Source organism: Myotis nattereri, assembly GCF_964212035.1.
Source record: "Myotis nattereri genome assembly, chromosome: 3".
NCBI classification, from domain to species: Eukaryota; Metazoa; Chordata; class Mammalia; order Chiroptera; family Vespertilionidae; genus Myotis; species Myotis nattereri.
In genome coordinates, this window is record NC_138077.1 from 30,924,661 (window position 1) to 30,943,731 (window position 19,071).

The window sequence follows — 19,071 nt, forward strand, 5'->3', positions numbered from 1 at the left end:
CACAGACCGACAGAAACACCTGCCTTCAGGACAACCTATCCTGCAAAGGGCAGACCGGCCGCAAGACTTGGGGTCTCCTCCCGCCCGCGTTTGGTGGTGCCCCAAAGCTCCCGCCACCGCTGGGGCTCCCAAGGCACGCTCCCGCTACGCCCCCCCTCCCGCGCCCTTCCACACCCCCCCAAACCCCTTCCACACCCCCACACTCCCTTCCCCTCGTCCCCCTTCCACCCCTCAACCCCCTTCCACACTCCCCTTCCATACCCCCTCACCCCCCTTCCCCACCCCCACCGCGGAGCCTGCTCGGCATAATCAGGGGTGCCACCCCGCAGCCCGGGCTCCCACGCTCTTTGCGGGTTTCGGGCGACAAAGGACACCCTATTTCTTATTGCTACCGAAGGCCTGGGCCCGGTCCCAAGTAGGAATAGCGATCTGAGTGGGGGGCGGAGCTGGGTAGGGGTTCCTGGGCCAGGGGCCCTTCGCGGAGCCCGGCTCCATGCTCCTCTCTCGCGGCGGGCTGTAGCGGCGACGTTGTCATGACGACCGCACGCATGCGCCCTGGTCACGGCGTGCTGCGTGGTGCCGGGATCGGGAGCGCGTGCAGGGAGAAGCCGCAGGACCCCGAGCGCCCCGCGCCTGGGATCCCCCGCCATTACTCACGTAGGCCGGGAGGCCTGGCTGCACAGGCAGTGGCTGCCCATGCTGTGCAGGCTCCATGGTCACCATATCTGGGTCCAGGTCACGCCCTTCTCCTCCCAGGGGTTAATGTCACACCGAGGCTGGGCTCCCGGCAACTTTGCAGGGACCAGTTTTCCAGGTTTAGGAGGCACTGCTGCTGGGCTGGGCCGGGACTACAAAGATGATTATGACACAGTCGCCTCCCTGAAGTGTGCACACACCTGCGGAGGCCACGTGCAGAAGGAGCTGGTAGCAGCAGCTCGGAGAGGGCGCGGAGCTAAGGGAGCATAAAGGGGCATTGCAGATCCCTCTTTGAGAGTTGGGGAGAATCAGGGAGGGCTTCCTGGAGGAGGTGATGTCCTGCCTGGTGGAGTGAACCTGCTAGAGGGCGGAACTGCTTGGTGTGTGCTGGAGGAGCGCAGGTACTTGGGGTTGCCTAGAAGAGCACCGAGAGTAAGGGGACAGGCAGAACGGATCCAGGTGGAGTCCTGTGCACCCTCAGAAGCACGGCTGTTGGCGAATGGATTTGACACATGGCAGGAAAAATTAGGTCTGAAGCAGCTGCAGTGACCCAGGAGAAATAGTAAGGCCTCAGCTAAGACTGGACTTGGGGGGATGAGGAGAAAGGGACAAAACCCAGAAATAGTTACAGGGTGACATAATCAGAATTTAGTACTTGAATATCGAGGGAGAAGAGGAAGGAGGGAAGGGGTGGCCTTCTGTTTGGGGTCGCTATGGACTCAGAAGGAAGTCCAAGGCCCTGACCAAGACCCTGGAGCCAGACAGAGACCCGCCAAGTGAAACCAGGCTGTTTATAAGCACAGTTCAAAGGTGAAAAGCAAAATGCCTGAATCCTCTCTCCCCCATGCTGTCCCACCAGGCACGTCCAAACAGTGTTCTGCTGCCAAGAAATTGTTGTGCCGGACAAGGCAGGGGTCTCTTGAAACCCTGTGCCCACAGAATTGAAACATCACCTGAAATATCATTTCTTCAGGTTAACCATGATGATAGAAAACAGACAATTATGTGTTCGCTTACCCTATGTGCTACCAACAAAGTTGGCAGGTGGCTTGAAATACCAAAGTGTGAGTGCAGGTACAGCACCTGCCTTCCCCTATGCCTTCCTTAAAGTGTTTTGAGCTACGAAGATACAGGAACGGGAAGAGAGGTGGAGGATTAATTAATTGCTGCTCCATTGGGGAGAGAGGGATGGTCTTCCAAGGAAGCAAGAAATGCAGAATCAGATTCTTGTTTTAGAGAGTAACTAATAAACAGGGTCAGAACAGAATAAACAGAAAAGGGCTGCTTTAACCAAACAACTTACAGCACTATTCTCCTTAGCTAGCTGCCTCGGCAAAACAAAAACAGTATTTACACAAAAATACAGCTTGCAGTGTCAAAATGCATACTAAACAGATGGTCGAAAAGACACTGATCACATATACAACCTAGTTCCATCAGTATATTTCTCATGACTCCTCATGAAATGATTTCCAGATAAAGGAGGGATGTAGTTGGGTGGGAGGGAGAGATGAAGACCTCCCCTTGAGAAGCACTGAGGGGTAGGGAGGCGGGGGAGATGTTGCTGAGCTAGTTTGAAGGAAACCTAAGTGGATTCATTGGGTACTTCTGCGTTAAGAACCCAGAGTATAGGTCTAACTCGAACTTGAGATTTCTAGAAGGCAGAACCAAAGAGAATATATGAGGGTATGGAGTCCCCCGGCTTCAGTAAAAGGCAGCATTTACGTGTCTCTGGTACCCTATAGTAGGAAAATTTAGTAGGTATATCTTTATATAAGTAATTTAATGCACATGTCTTGGACTATAATTGTGTAGACGATTCAGAAATATTTTTTCAAAGGATTGTTTCTTTTATTGTAATTCTACTTAGAAAGCCAACAGCATGGTATTTAATTATGGTAATAGGGTCTAGGCACAGTGTTTCCTGATAATATGGAGATTGAACTCAAAGGATCTGGGGGAATCTTTAACGTATTCATTAGCTATTTTCACAGCTATCAAATGGCCTAACCGAGGTGCCAGCAAGCGCTGGAACAGAATAAATGCCTGATTTGATTTTCTGACAAGTATCTGATATACTGACTCCTGGTGTTGTTCATGCATGAATGTTTAGGTACTGAATATGCAGATGGAAAATGAGTGTTTTGTTATTTTAAAATGATTTGGCCCATGGATAAAGGAGTATGTTGCATGAAAAGTGTACATTCTTATTTTCTGATGAGATGAGAAAATATGTCAGCGATTCACAGTGAAGTAGTGCCCCAAACTTTCCTGCTCATGATACAGATAACATTTTGAAAAACCCAAATTTAAAACCAGAAGAAAAAGAAAAAGAAAGGCTTGCTCAACGAGTTACTAGATCGATAGTTTGATGATAGGGGGAAGGGACTGAGGGTGAAAAACTTTTGTAAAATGGGTAAGATGCAACTTTTGAGTCTTTAAAGAAAGCAAGTGTGAGAAGCTATGTCAGATAAATAATTTGATGACAGTGGGGATGGAAGCACACCTTCAAGTTGCTTGCTTGTAAAAAGTTTTCCACTGACGTCTGAAATCTATATGGAACTTTCAGTTCAGTACTAGCTGAAAGGAGACAAAATTTTTTGAAGGGATTTTATAGCTTCCAAGAAATTTTCATCAAAGCAAAGGGTAGTGTTACTGTTACATGATTTTCTAGTCCTAGGTAATTAAGGCTACTTTTAGCTTGTCTGTATTAAAGGAAAAAGAGCTCCCAGGTGAAGTTATAAGCAAAATCTTGAAATGATTTTAACTAGAAATGTAATCAGAGACAGTCAGTCACTGACCATATTAATCTCAGGGCCCTAATTTTATCCATCCAGTTTGTGTGTAATTACACATGAAACATAATTATCAACACTTGATGTAAATTTGAGAGGGCTGGTCATTTTCCTAAATGGTTTTCTTGGACATTAAAGTTACATCAAGAAGGGCTAATTATTAAATTGTCCAACCTTGGCTCTTTAAAATGATGATGCAACAAGTTATTCCACTTAGAAACACAACAGTAACATTGGATTGTAATAAGTTAATTTGACCATGTTCAGGTAGCAATTTCTAGGGGGAAAAATAGCCAATAAGGAATCAATCTTCCCCCATTCTCATTTACTGTGGCTGAATTGCTAACAAAGCTGTTGCAAATCCAGGCTTTACAACCAGTATTTATTTATTTACTTATTTATTTTAAATATTATTTTGTATTAGTTTTAGGGTATAGCATAATGGTTAGACAATACTTTACAAAGTGTTCCCCACAAACTTCTTTTATTAAATCCACTAATGATAATATATATAGCTTTCAGAGGGCCATCAAATTGGTTCCAGACACATATGTGATATCTGATCAAGGTGAGATAATATTTATACACACACATTCAGACATTCTAGTCAGGATTCATCATGGAGCAAGATGAAGGTTAGGAGAAATAAGCTCTTTTATGTGTCTGGAAGCCCAGACACACTGTGTTCACTCTAATCAGGATGGCTAGTCCACACACATTTCCCCCAGAGGACTTGGAAGGCTGAGAAAGAAAAATCAAGCCTGAAACCTCACGCCCAAGAATTATTCTTTTTTTTTTAAAATATATTTTATTGATTTTTTACAGAGAGAAAGGGAGAGAGATAGAGAGTCAGAAACATCGATGAGAGAGAAACACCAATCAGCTGCCTCCTGCACATCTCCTACTGGGGATGTGCCCACAAACAACCAAGGTACATGCCCTTGACCGGAATCAAACCTGGGACCTTTCAGTCTGCAGGCCGACGCTCTATCCACTGAGCCAAACCGGTTTCGGCCCAAGAATTATTCTTATAAAAACCAGGCAACCTGTGAATAAATGATGCTAAAAACCAATGTGAGGTTGAGTCAACTTCTCTGGTTCTGCTCCCACGTCCTATTCTATCCTGAGAAGAGCTCTTTTAGTTACTTAGTTTATCTGTAAAACAGGAATTATAATGGTGCCTCCTTGTTAGGGTTCTAGTGAGGATTAAATAGGTTAATTTAAGTAAATCCTAGAGCACATAAGTGTCCTGGTATTACTGGACTATGGGGTCCATTTGCCTGTGCACATCAAAGCCCATTAAAATGCAGGTAAGAGTTTTCAGTCAAGCCCTAGCTGGTTTGGCTCACTGGATAAGAGCATCGGTCCTCAGACTGAAGGGTCCCGGTTTCGATTCCAGTCAAGAGCACGTACCTCGGTTGCAGGCTCTATCCCTGACCCTGGTGGGTGTGTGTGCAGGAGGCAACCAATAGGTGTCGCCCAACTGGTTTGGCTCAGTGGATAAAGTGTCAGCCTGTGAACTGAAAGGCCCTGGGTTCGATTCTCATCAAGGGCACATGCCCAGGTTATGGGCTTGATCCTCAGTAGGGGGCGTGCAGGAGGCAGCCAATCAGCAATCCTTTCTCATCATTGATGCTTCTATCTCTTCCTCTCGGAAATCAATAAAAAATATTTAAAAAGAAAAATAGATGTGTCTTTCTCACATCGATGTTTCTCTTTCTCTGTCTCTCCCTCTCCATTCCACTCTTTAAAAATCAATGGGAAAATGTCCTTGGGTGAAGATTAACAACAACAAAAAGTTTGGCTGGTTTCTCTTTACCCCAGGAGGCCCTTTGCCTAGTGCAGGGGTGGGCAAACTTTTTGACTCGAGGGCCACAATGGGTTCTTAAACTGGACCGGAGGGCCGGAACAAAAGCATGGATGGAGTGTTAGTGTGAACTAATATAAATTCAAAGTAAACATCATTACATAAAAGGGTATGGTCTTTTTTTTAAATAGTTTTATTCATTTCAAACGGGCCAGATCTGGCCCGCGGGCCGTAGTTTGCCTACGGCTGGCCTAGTGGTTGGCTTGTTCTCCCTCTGTCAGTCCCCAAACTTGAAAATGCCACAGGCATAAAAGTGCCCACTGGCTCTACTTATTCAGGGAGGACTAGTCCATCTCTCAAATTTAATTCTCTTGACCTGTGCACCCACAACTCTCTAGTAGTTTTAAGGAAAAATAAAATATTTTAAAATATTAAATTTTTTCTAGTGTTCTCCCAGTGTTTATTGTAGGACCAATGATCTTTTGCAACTTTCTTCAGCCTACCTGGAAATAGAATCAAGATGAGCATTTTTTTCAAAAAACTGAATTTAGACTATTTTTAAAAATATTAGTTAATCTGTTAGGGGTAAGAGGAGTCTACACTTTAATTCTTCTCCCAACACAAATCACAAAAACCTTTATTTTATGTTGTGGCGTAGTGTCAAGCACTAAATTCAATCAACTAAAATTTTAATTTTATCTCTCTTTCAGGATACCAACCCTGGTGGCAGGTAAACTCTGATTATTTTTTCTCCTTTTCACAATATTTCAGATTTTGAATATTTGAATGGCCCGTCGAAATAATACCAAATGGCATCACACCAGCAGTAGAACGTTCCTCTAACGCACATCAAAACATGACCCACGGCACATCTGGGAGAACCTTTTTCCTCGATGCCGCTAATCAGAACTTGGCTACGATCCCACCGGGGATCTTAGAACTAAGAGAATTAGAAGAGGTGCACCTGGAAAATAACCACATCGAGGAGATCCCCCAGGATATTCAGGACCTAACGAACATCAAAGTCCTCTACCTGAACAATAACAGGCTGAGCAAGCTGTGCCCGCAGCTGGGAAGGCTGAGCCGCCTGGAGGGCCTGGACCTGAGCGACAACCCCATCCTCCCCTCCTGGGTCCCGGTCCTCAGCAGCATCCGCTCCCTGCGCCAGCTCCGCCTCTACCGCACCCAGGTCGGGGAGATCCCCACCGAAATCTGCAAACACCTCCACCACCTCGAGCTGCTCGGCCTGTCGGGAAACCGCCTGAAGTCTCTGCCCAAGGAAATTGTGAACCAGACCAAACTGAGGGAGCTCTACCTGAAGCAAAACCAATTTGAGGTTTTCCCGCCGGAGCTCTGCGTCCTCCGCAACCTGGTGATCATTGACCTGGACGAGAACAGGCTGACGGCGCTCCCGGAGGAGATCGGGAAGCTCATCAGGCTGCAGAAGTTCTACGTGGCTCGCAACAGCCTGCAGGGGCTGCCCGAGTCCCTGGGCCAGTGCGACCAGCTGTCGGTGCTGGATCTTTCCTACAACCGCCTCCACTCCCTCCCGCGCAGCCTGGGGGGCCTCTCGGAGATGGCCGAGGTGGGGCTGAGCGGGAACCCGCTGGAGAAGGTGCCGCGCCTGCTCTGCAAGTGGACCTCGCTGCAGCTGCTCTACCTGTGCAACACCGGCCTGCGCTCGCTGCGCCGCTCCTTCCGGCGCCTGGTCAACCTGCGCTTCCTGGACCTCAGTCAGAACCACATGCAAGGCTTCCCCGTGCAGATCTGTACGCTGAAGAACCTGGAGATCCTGGCGCTGGATGATAATAAGATAGGGAAGGTACTGATCCCCTTCCCGGCTGGCACTAGGCCCTCACCCCGGGCCCTCCCTGCCTGAAGGTGGTGCGGTTCTGTGTCTAAACATCAGCACATTCTGACTGACTTATGGGCAAACATCCAGGGTTAACAAATATAGCCAACACGGCGATCATTTTTATGACTCCCCTCCCCTCCCCTCCCTCCCCTCTCCTCCGCTCCCCTCCTTTCCCTTCCAAGAACAACATTGATCACAATTAGTAGCTGTGATTTACAATATGTATGTTAGGCACTGGGCAAAGTGTTGTTGTTGTTTTTTTAACAAGGATTATCTCATTTAATCCTCTCAAGTATCTTTTTAAAAATACATTTTTATTGATTTCAGAGAGGAAAGGAGAGGGAGAAAGACAGAAACATCAATGATAAGAGAAAATAATCGATTGGCTGCCTCCTGCATGTCCCCAACTGGGGATAGAGCCCGAAACCAGGGCATGTGCCCTTGACCAGAATAAAACCCGGGATCCTTCAGTCCACAGGCCCATGCTCTATCCACTGAGCAAAACCGGCTAGGGACTGACAAGTACTTTTGATGTAGGTAATATTATCCTCAATGGCATATGAGGAAAATGAGGCGCAGGGCACGTAACTAACTTGTCAAGGCCACATGCCTATAAGTGATGAAGGCAGGATTCCCACTCAGAGCTGCTGGACTCCAGGGTCTATCTATATAATAAAAGCCTATGCCACCATTACCACAGAACAACCAGTCACTCTGATGTGCACTGACCACCAAGAGGCAGACCCTCGATGCAGGAGCTGCCCCCTGGTGGTCAGTGTGCTCCCCCTGTGGGGAGCCAGAAGCCAGGCTCACGGCTGGTGAATGCAGTGGCAGTAGCAGGAGCCTCTCCCACCTCTGAGGCAGTGCTAAGGAGCAGCGAGCTGAGCAGTAAGGAGCAGCAAGCATGTGGGCAGTAAGGAGAAAGGGGGTCCTGGATTGCAAGAGGGATGTCCGCCTGCCGGCTTAGGCAGACATCCCCCAAGGGCTCCTGGACTGTGAGAGGGCGTAGGCTGGGCTAAGGGACACCACCCCTACCCCACACCCCCCCCGGCACAAATTTCATGCACCGAGCCTCTAGTATTCTTTTTTTTTTTTTTTAATTAAATCTTTATTGTTCAGATTATTACATTTGTTCCTCTTTTTCCCCCCCATAACTCCCCTCCTCCCAGTTCCCGCCCCACCCTCCGCCTTCACTCCCCACCCACTGTCCTCATCCATAGGTGCACGATTTTTGTCCAGTCTCTTCCCCCACCCCCCACACCCCTTTCCCCCCCAAGAATGGTCAGTCCATTCCCTTTCTATGTCCCTGATTCTATTATAATCACCAGTTCATTCTGTTCATCAGATTATTTATTCACTTGATTCTTAGATTCACTTGTTGATAGATGCATATTTGTTGTTCATAATTTGTATCTTTACCTTTTTCTTCCTCTTCCTCTTCTTAAAGGATACCTTTCAGCATTTCATATAATCCTGGTTTGGTGGTGATGAACTCCTTTAGCTTTTCCTTATCTGTGAAGCTCTTTATCTGACCTTCAATTCTGAACGATAGCTTTGCTGGATAAAGTAATCTTGGTTGTAGGTTCTTGGTATTCATCACTTTGAATATTTCTTGCCACTCCCTTCTGGCCTGCATAGTTTCTGTTGAGAAATCAGCTGACAGTCATATGGGTATTCCCTTGTAGGTAACTGAGTTTCTTTCTCTTGCTGTTTTTAAGATTCTCTCTTTGTCTTTTGCTCTTGGCATTTTAATTATGATGTGTCTTGGTGTGGTCCTCTTTGGATTCCTTTTGTTTGGGGTTCTCTCTGCTTCTTGGACCTGTAAGTCCATTTCTTTCACCAGGTGGGGGAAGTTTTCTGTCATTATTTCTTCAAATAGGTTTTCAATATCTTGGTCTCTCTCATCTTCTGGCACCCCTATAATTCTGATGTTGGTACGCTTGAAGCTGTCCCAGAGGCTCCTTACACTATCCTCGCATTTTTGGATTCTTTTTTCATTTTGCTTTTCCGGTTGGGTGTTTTTTGCTTCCTCGCATTTCAAATCATTGACTTGATTCTTGCGCTCCTCTGGTCTGCTGTCGGGAGTCTGTATAATATTCTTTATTTCAGTCCGTGTATGCTTAATTTCTAGTTGGTTCCCCAATATAACATTGAGGGTCTCATTAGTTTTCTTGTAGATCTCATTATGTTTATCGGCGGCTTCTAAACAGTTCTTGAGAGACCTTAAAAGTGTGGTTCTGAACTCTATATCTTCCATTGACAATTTTGTCCTGTTTCTTTGTCTCTGCATTTTGTTATGCTTCCTTGGTGCACCCCCTAGTGGTCTTTGTGCTCAGTCTTATAGTTAAACCTTGATTGTTGTAGCTAATACCAGGGAGGGTTTGACCTCCAGGCCAAGTGGCTATGAGAATCAGCTGTGTCAGCAGTGAGAGAACTTCTGTCCTCTAGGGAGGTGCTAATCTAGCCTTTGCCTGAGGCTATCTGGCAAATGCCTCTGTGCAGGGCTTGGGCAGGGCGGGTTGCACAGGATCAACAGGGTGGGCCAGAGAGAGCAGTTATGACGGTTCTCAGTCCTGTCCCCAGGGGCTCTGCCTCTCTGAGTCCCAGCAAGGGCTGCAAACCTCGGAGAGAAAGCTGCACTCGCTCTGACCGAAGCCAGACAGTCCCGCTTCTCCCGTTTGAGTCTGGGTCCCTAAAGACTCGCCTGTATCTGGAGCTCAGAGTCTGCGACTCCCTCCCGATTGAAAACGCCAACCGCGCCCTCCGCCGCCAGCCCGCTCCGCTCACTCCACACCTCAGAATTTGACTTCAGCACTGCGCCTCCTCTGAGTGTCCGTATGCGTTTCTCTTTCCTCCTAGTTGTAGGACTTCCACTCAGCCAGCGTTCCTGTGGTTCTGGGTGATGTCCGTTCCGTTTTTTAGTTTCACTTTTGAAGTAGTTGTTCAAGGCAGCAAACTCCGGTGTTAACCTATGCAGCCATCTTGGTTCTCCTCTTTTTCTTTTTTTTATTCTGGGCCAGCTTTAGCTTTGAGGCTTGGCTCCAGCTCTTAGGCCTCCGCTGCTGAAAGTAGGTTTCTGGCCTTTGCTTACAATGTTGCGATCATGCTGGCTGAAGCCCGGTGGACTAAAGCCGGTTTCTGGGGTTTTGTTTAGCTTCTATATTTGTTACATAGTTGCTTAGAGTTGCAGCTCAGAGGCCAGCAGCAGCAGGCGGGGAACGTTGGAGTCCTCCGTCACTGAAGCAAGCAAGCCTCATGTTAGTTTCCTCTAGTATTCTTAATAAAGACCACCTCCTAACAGGATTTCCTTAAATAGATTTTTCTGACACATACAACCTTTAATCTTAATGTTCCATTCATGGGAAACTGCAAAAACAGCTTTAGAGAAACTTTCCCATGTGTACAGGGTGGCCTGTTCAGAAATGTTCATCATAGCATTGTTGGTAATCATGAAGTAATGGAAGACAATTAAATGTCAGCTAATAGAGGAATGAGCAAGTAAATTGTGGTGTATTTGTAAAATGGAATGCTATGCAATAATTTAAGTGAATGGGAGCCATAGGTACCAATGTGGAGAAATCCCAACATGTTAATGTTTGTTAAAAAGTAAAGCACTGAATTGCAGAACCCAATGACGCCACTTATAAAATTTTTTAATCACACAAAAATACATATACACACAACAAATTTTATGGATATTTATATATGTCATAAGAGTATAAAAAATATGGACTGGAAAAAACTACATTCCTAACAATGGTTGTTTCTGGGAAGAGGGAGGTAGTCAAGCAAATGAAGGTATTGCAGAGAAACTCAACTTTAATTGCAGTATTTTATTGTGTTTATTAACAAAAGATTTGGGTATACTTGTATTTGTTTCTTTTGTTTAATATTTAAAATAAAAAAAAGATTTATTTGAAAAGCAAAAGACAACTATAGAGGGAGAAAAAGGGATACTTGGAATTTGACACCTAACCAAATAATAGGTCTGTCTTTCCTGGCCATCGACACCAGTCTCATGTGTTCCCCAGACATTATAAAAATCCTAGGCCAAAAAGGTGTGGGTTTTGAAAATATATATATTTTTATTGATTTCAGAAAGGAAGGGAGAGGGAGAGAGAGTCATAGATACAGCAATGATGAGAGAGAATCATTGATTGGCTGCCTCCTACACGCCCCCTATTGGAGATTGAGCCTACAATCAGGGCATCTGCCCTGACAGGGAATCTATCGTAGACTTCCTGGTTCATAGGTCGAGGCTCAACCATTGTGGTACATGGGCCAGGCAAGGTGTGAGTTTATTAAAAAATATATATTTTATTCAATTTTCAAAACCTTGGGTAGGTCTTTTGTTTTCCTAATTGCCATAGACTTTTAAAACTGCCTGTCAGCAAGTAAGTGTTTCGATAGTAACTTTAAGATTTAGGAAGAGAATCTAGGATTTAATCTCAATTAAGTTTGCAGGTTTGATTCCTGGTCAGGGCACATACCTAAGGTTGTGGGTTCCATCCTGATTGGGGCATGGGGGGAGGCACCTGACCGATGTTGTTTCTCACATCAATTTCTCTCTCTCTCTCTCTCTCTCTCTCTCTCTCCCCCCCCCTCTAAAATCAATAAACATATCCTCATGTGAGGATTTAAAAGAAAATATTGACTTGAAACATCTTTTTGGAATACTTCTAGTTACCTTCAGACTTCGGTGCACTTTCAAAACTGAAGATACTTGGACTAAGTGGGAATCAGTTCGTTTCATTTCCAGAAGAAATCTTTTCTGTAGAGTCCTTAGAGAAATTATACATTGGGCAAGATCAGGGAGCCAAGCTCACCTTTGTGCCAGAGGACATTGGGAAGCTACAGGTAAGCCCCCCCAAATGAGCAGGCAAAGAGGTACACACTTACCGATTCCTTAAGTCGGCTGATATTGGGGAAGCATGCCCTGTTCCCACAGGCTGCATGTGGAATCAACCATACCAGATTCCCAGCGCCTAACAGCAGTCATCATTATGCTTTGAGCCTTCCACTGTCTTCCTGATCAACCCACAGATTTATACCCAAAACAAGTTATTGTGATTGCTAGTGGGTATGCCATGCCATACTCCTTTCCACTTTGTGTTTTGGAAAGTTTTATTTGCAAAAATTGAGCCATGCTGCTCTACATTTCGTTTCTACTTTTCATAAGTTACCCTTGAAAGTTGTACTATTTTGAAGTTAAAGTATCATACAGGTGAATGCTGGGAGCTGCTGTTTGGGTGGGGCAATAGACCTCCCACTCTCCATGGTGGAACGTAAATCGTGGTCTATTTTACTGTTGCACCAGGTTCACTGAGGATGGGTCCATGGCACTGTGATAAATCCTAGCAGAGCAACACGTTTACTTCACTAACTGGTAGCCCTACCAGTGTGTCTTTATCTATATGCAGACTTTAAGGAACTGTTATATTTTCATGCTCCTGGTCCTGCACTTTTTTAATACTGATAAAGTAGGTGTGGGCCACTACATTATCCCTGGTCATGGCACTGAGCAACGGTCAATGGTATGTATAGCAGATACTCACCTATGACACAAGGTTTCTATTCCGAATTCTCCATTCTTTTATGCTGTGTTCATAGAACTCTGTCTATCATTTTGCTCCTTGTACATCATGTCACACTCTTCAAAATCTTAGGGTGAGATACAAACAAGTTTTTGCCCAGCGAATTTGAACGTAGTTAACTTATTATCTGTATACTTGGCTAATTCCACTTGGGCAATGTTGGGTTGATATTTGGGGAAATTATACTTCTGAGGCAACTGCCACCGATAATTAGCTATTGAAAGGGAGCAAATGATGTGTGTAGTTAAATGATCCAAATTACTTTTTCATAAAGTTCTTGTGAAACAGAAATACTAGGTTCCCATGTTCTATTTTCCCTACATAAATGCGAACCATTTCTAATAGTTTAACTGAAAAATAACTTCTTGATGATGGCCCTTTAAATGTTTCCCCCTTTATGCCAATGCATAATAACCCTCACTGAAGTAGCATGGGAACTCGCAGATGATTCTAGTTGCTGCAACTCATTTTTTCAGTGTAAGGATCATTGTGGTATACTATGATCTTATTTCAGAGTCTTAAGGAGCTGCATATAGAAAACAACCATCTGGAGTACTTGCCAGTGGCCTTGGGATCAATGCCTAACCTGGAAGTTCTTGATTGCCGCCACAATCTGCTTAAGCAGCTTCCAGATGCCATCTGCCAAGCACAAGGTGGGGAATCTTAGTAGGCCCATAGCCTAGTACAGTGGTTCTCAACCTTCCTAATGCCGCGACCCTTTAATGCAGTTCCTCATGTTGTGGTGACCCCCAACCATAAAATTATTTTCGTTGCTACTTCATAACTGTAATTTTGCTACTGTTATGAATCATAATGTAAATATCTGATATGCAGGATGTATTTTCATTGTTACAAATTGAACATAATTAAAGCATGGTGATTAATCACAAAAACAATATGTAATTATATATGTGTTTTCCAATAGTCTTAGGCAACCCCTGTGAAAGGGTTGTTTGACCCCTTTAAAGGGGTCGCGACCCACAGGTTGAGAACCGCTGGCCTAGTAGAATTTGAGACCAGCATTTCCCTTGATAAAAGCTTCTTTGCTTTTCTAAAGACCAATCTCCGTGTTTAGAGAGCTTGGCCCTACCTCATTACGTCCTTGCAGGGTTCCCTGGGAAGGTCAGGTCTCTGACTAGTACAGCTCAGAGCCTCCCAAAGGCAGATTATTTATTGGGAATTTGAAAAGCAAGTAGCAACTACTAAGATAATTAGTCATTACACCATCAACAAAAATGTACTGAATCCCTACTACATGTTGGAATTGGGAGTTGGGGGCCCTGTAGTAAATTCATATTAGGTCACTAAGTCACTTGAAGAAAAAGAAAATACTGACTCACAATGGTGAAATCAGCAAGGGGCGGGGGGAGGGAGGCTTTTGAAGCTACATGATTGACATGAAAAGTCATATATGATTCATATTTAAACACTCAAACATATCCATTTACTTAAGCTTTTTGCTGAGGTCCTACTGGGGCCAGATTAGAAAAAAAAATTTCCCCATAGTGTACTGAATCTTCAGGTTTATAGGTATGTTTTCAAACTATGCCTATTCTTCATTGAAAGGAGGATGAAGAAATATGAGTGCAAGCTGTTACCTAACTACAAGACATTCAAAGGTTAGAGGCTAGCCAGTACTCTTTAGTAATGCTCCCGACTGTACGTTTTTATCCTGTCCTTGGTCTCTGGAGGAATGAAACAGTCTCAAAATCTTTAGTGTTTATTAATGTTTCTTGCCTCTAATACTTATTTACACGAACTCCAAAAACTCTGAGTTGTTTTAAAGAAGAGAACTGCGGGTTCCCTCATCAAACCTGATGTTTTTTGTGACATGGCACAGTAGAAAACAAACCTTTCAAAATGACTGGACTAAAGAATTCACGTTTTAATTCTTGCCTGTTTTTAAGATAAATTCATCATTTTAAAATATTGTTTCAGCTTTGAGAGAATTACTGCTTGAGAAAAACTTGCTCACCCAACTTCCAGAGAATTTAGATAGTCTAGTGAATCTCGATGTTCTGACGCTGATGGACAATCCTATGGAAGATCCCCCAGAAGAAGTGTACACTGAAGGCAAAGAGGCTATCTTCGCATACCTTATGAATAAAAGACATATGAAAATAGTAGCAACAAAGGTAAATCAGCAAAGTTTCTGCATAATAGACTCCGAGTTGCTTTGGAGAAGGGTTAGTGTTAAACACATTAGATTATCCAATGGGGCTGCTCTTTACACATCTGTACCTTGTCCTTGAGAGTAGAGACTCTTATTTACTTACCCAGGGCCAATCGAGAGAATTTTGAACATCATCCTAGCATTTTTGTTCCTCGTCTCCTTGTCAGGTAAGAAGCCAACAGTCAGGCAAAAGAAACCAAAATTTCAACTCTTAAAACAATCTAAAATTCTTAGAGCATTCATTGGGATGGAAAGCTGATAGTAACAAAGTCAGTAAGATAAGGCTGAAAAATTAGAAATGAAAGCATTTATGGTGCAGAGGTCTAGCAACCAGAGTTCTTCTCTGCCACTAACCAGAACTAGACAGTGATGGCAAACCTTTTGAGCTCGGCGTGTCAGCATTTTGAAAAACCCTAACTTAACTCTGGTGCCGTGTCACGTATAGAAATTTTTTGATATTTACAACCATAGTAAAACAAAGACTTATCTTTTTTATATTTATTTTATATATTTAAATGCCATTTAACAAAGAAAAATCAACCAAAAACATGAGTTTGCGTGCCACCTCTGACACGTGTGTCGTAGGTTCGCCATCACTGAACTAAGATCAAAGAGCTAAGAGCCCTGTCTTGCCCATGAAGCTCATGGAGACATAAGGATACCCCAGGCAGACCAGGAATGTGTTCACTTCAGTCAGTATTCAGTGTTCTCCATTCAGCTGTTCCAAGCCCCCATCTTCTCACACTCCTAGTTCCATACCTGCTCCCCAAAATATACCTTTCATTCAGCAGTCACACTGATGCTGTCAAAATATAGGTTGATCAGCTCTCCTCTGCTGAAATCGACCATTTTCATTTCCCTGAAATTAAACTCATAGATAATATTACCTACCAAAACTGAATACTTTTAATAAATCGAAGTAATGCCTGAGCTACAACATAAAAGGAAAGATAAGGACAGTTATTTATGTTAAAATATTTGTTTTAATATGTATGTATTCAGAAATGACTACTTTGGAAGAATAAAAATACTTTTTGGAGTCTTCCTAAGAGCATTTTGAAAAACCATATACCCTCGTGCACATTTTCAAAATTGGTATTTAAACTTCTTTGTCACTAGGTTTAAATCATTGCAAAGCTTTTACTTTACAGTGAATTTTAAATATCAACATTTTAAAATAGAGCTCTTAGATCAATATTTTAAATGTACCCAATGGAATCTAAATGTTATTTTGATTTGATATGTCAGTCAACATCAATTTACAAGATACTTGAACAAGTTCTTATTTTACAGGCAGACATTTTGTTATATCCTTTTCTTCTTGAACATCTATTTTCATTCCATTTTCCCCGTAGAATTGATCTTAATATTTTATGTGATATATATAGTGTGTTCCAAAAAAATGTATCCACATACTTTGAATAATTATAAAGGCAGTGTTTATTAAAATACATTTCATTTTCAAAATTGCATTATCAGCTATTAAAGTGTGTATACATTTTGGGGGAACACCCTGTACATATCATTTTATTAGTTTTATTTAGTTATATATTTTATTATATATATATATATAATTTAAAGTCATTTATAGATCACCTTTCATACTTATGGGTAACAAAAATATTTATGCAAATTAAAATTATTTTTTTCTGTAACTATAGGGTTTTATAATGTTCTAGATTATTACATTTTATTAGTCATATTATAATTATTGGTAGTATAAAATTGACCATAACAACATAACATCTATTATGAATTTTGGTGTTTAATTATTTGACCTATAAGATTTTGGGTAAATACATACACAAATGAGAGAAACTTTTCCACATCGTTTATGTATCCTTGCATCAATAGTACTTATGGCTAGAATGAGATGGGGCTTGGCATCAGTTCTATGCCTATTTTTCATTTTACAAATGAAGTGCTGAGAAACACTGTCCCCATAAATTAGGTGATAAGAAGTTTTTTTCTTTGCCACATTTTGTTTTAAATGGCAATGCCTTAAACATCTCTGGAACTTTTCCCAGGTTTATACCCCAAATCAGATAGCAGGCTCTTATCAGACAAATCAACTGTTCTACTTTCAATTTTCTTGAAGGCGAAGAGTTGGAAGGCAAAAGGATTGGTTACCTGTCCTTAGAGCCAACATCAGTAATATACTTTGAATTGTCCTCCCCCCCACCCCACCCCTTTTTTTTGGTGTCCCAGAGGTTGCTGAAGTCCAGGGCAACACATCCTAGTCAGACTCAGGAGGGTGAGAGGTGTGCCAGAGGGGCAGCTGTGTCCCTAGGCAGACACATTTTAGAAAAGGGTACGCGTGGAAGTTGAAATTTTGGAGCTGGATTGCTTCCAAACTGTCCAAGCTTGCTCACCCCTGGAAAGTCTTTGTGGACCAGGGTGACATGTCACACAATTGAAGACCTTGACAACAAAAAGCCCTGCACATTTTCAGAATGCCTCTAGAGGGCAGTACTGTCCCCTGGAAAATCACCACCCTAACCGATCTGCTGCTTTCCCTCCCCATCTCATCTTTCCCTTTTCTGCTTCACTTGAGTCACAAACGGGATCCTCGGTAGGTTTCTAAGGCCCGAGCATGCGCCTGCCTCAGGATCTTCACACTGGCTCTTTCTGCCCAGAGATCATCCCCCTGGTATGGGCAAAACTCTGCCTCCACTTAGTTGAGTCGCTGCTCAAATTTCGTCATACCTGCCCTTAGTCCACCTTATATAAAACAGCATACCCCCACCTAACTTCTTCATTCCTCCAACAAATATTTATTGAGCTTCTACTATGTGCCAGGCATTGTTCTAGGCACTGGAAATACACCCGTTTGAACAAAACACAAAATGTCCTCATATTGCTTCAAGTCTATTGTGGTGGGAATAAAAACATGAATAGGTAACGTAAAATTATATACTGTGTTAGAAAGTGATAAGTGGTATTGGAAAAAAAGTTCAAGCTAAGGGGAACCGAGATGACCAGAAGTTGTGTGTGTGTGTGTGTGTGTGTGTGTGTGTGTGTGTGTGTTGTGGAATTTCAATTTAAATGAGATGGTCAGAACTTGAAGTCAACAGGTGGGCTTCATTGGAAAAATGACTGCCTCAGGTTACCATAACAACAGACCATAGACTAGGACGCTTAGACAATAGAAATGTGTTTTCTCACAGTTCTGGCTCTGGCTGCTAAATAAAGGTTCAAAGAGTCTACTTACTTCTAGAGGTGGGATGTTTCTGAGTAGGTGCGAGGGAATAGGATTGAGTGAGGCAACAAGGGTGGGCTGGCTGTAGGTGGGCAGGGGCATAGGAAGACTAGTAACAAGAAGGAAGGCAGGGTAGAGGTACGCCCTCTTCCCCTTACTGTGCACTGCCATCTCCAGGGCACTGAACACCATCTAATTATACATTTAAGTGTTTATTGTTTATTGTCTCTTCCCTTCACTGGAATGTGAGCTCCACAAAGTCAGTGATAACAGTATTTATTGAGCTTCTACTATGTGCCAGGCATTGTTAACTGCTGTTTCCCAAAGGTTTGGAACAGCGCTTGGTGCATAAAAGCACTCAATACTTTAAAAAAACACCTGGATGACTACTGGCCAATTGAGAAAGAGAGAAAATAAGGTTTAGAGTTCTCATCACATTGCATTCTCCACATTTTTAAAACCACATGTCAGAACAAAGAGTTGTAACCATTCCCAGTGATACCAGCTAATACTGTTTGGGTTTATCTGTTTTCAGATTCAGTCCTGGTGGCGTGGAATGATGGTGCGGAAAGGACTTGGGAAATTTAGTGAAATGTTAAAAGTGCGAAAGAAAGGAAAGAATTCTCTAAAATCTAAGTCAGGAAAGAAGGGTGGAAAAGAAAAACCTGCAAAGGAAAAGAAGAAATAATTTTGTATATTAATGACTTGAGGTAATGAACCCTGATGGATTAAGAAGGCAAAAACATATAGGAATTAGATGCCCACCACACTAAAATTATTCATTAAATTATGGTTATGTGTTAAAGTAAATATTCTTACTGAAATATTTATGAGAAAGTGATATGAAGCCCAGGAATTACTTCAGAATAATATCAGGTAAGTGTGGGGGATCCAAATGAAACAAGATTGGACATAAGCTGATAATTGCAGAAATATCTGATAGTTACATGGA

The 19,071-nt window shown here is 43.1% G+C and overlaps 1 protein-coding gene across 1 annotated transcript; it reads left to right on the forward strand.

Annotated features, from left to right (window-relative positions):
• Positions 1–6,154: 6,154 nt before the first annotated feature.
• LRRIQ4 (leucine rich repeats and IQ motif containing 4) lies at positions 6,155–18,807 on the forward strand (the record flags this gene model as incomplete). Its single annotated transcript, XM_081085266.1, has 5 exons — positions 6,155–7,120; positions 11,837–12,010; positions 13,262–13,400; positions 14,686–14,882; positions 18,655–18,807. The coding sequence occupies 5 exons, from the start codon at positions 6,155–6,157 to the stop codon at positions 18,805–18,807; spliced, it is 1,629 nt and encodes a 542-aa protein (XP_080941392.1).
• Positions 18,808–19,071: the final 264 nt, after the last annotated feature.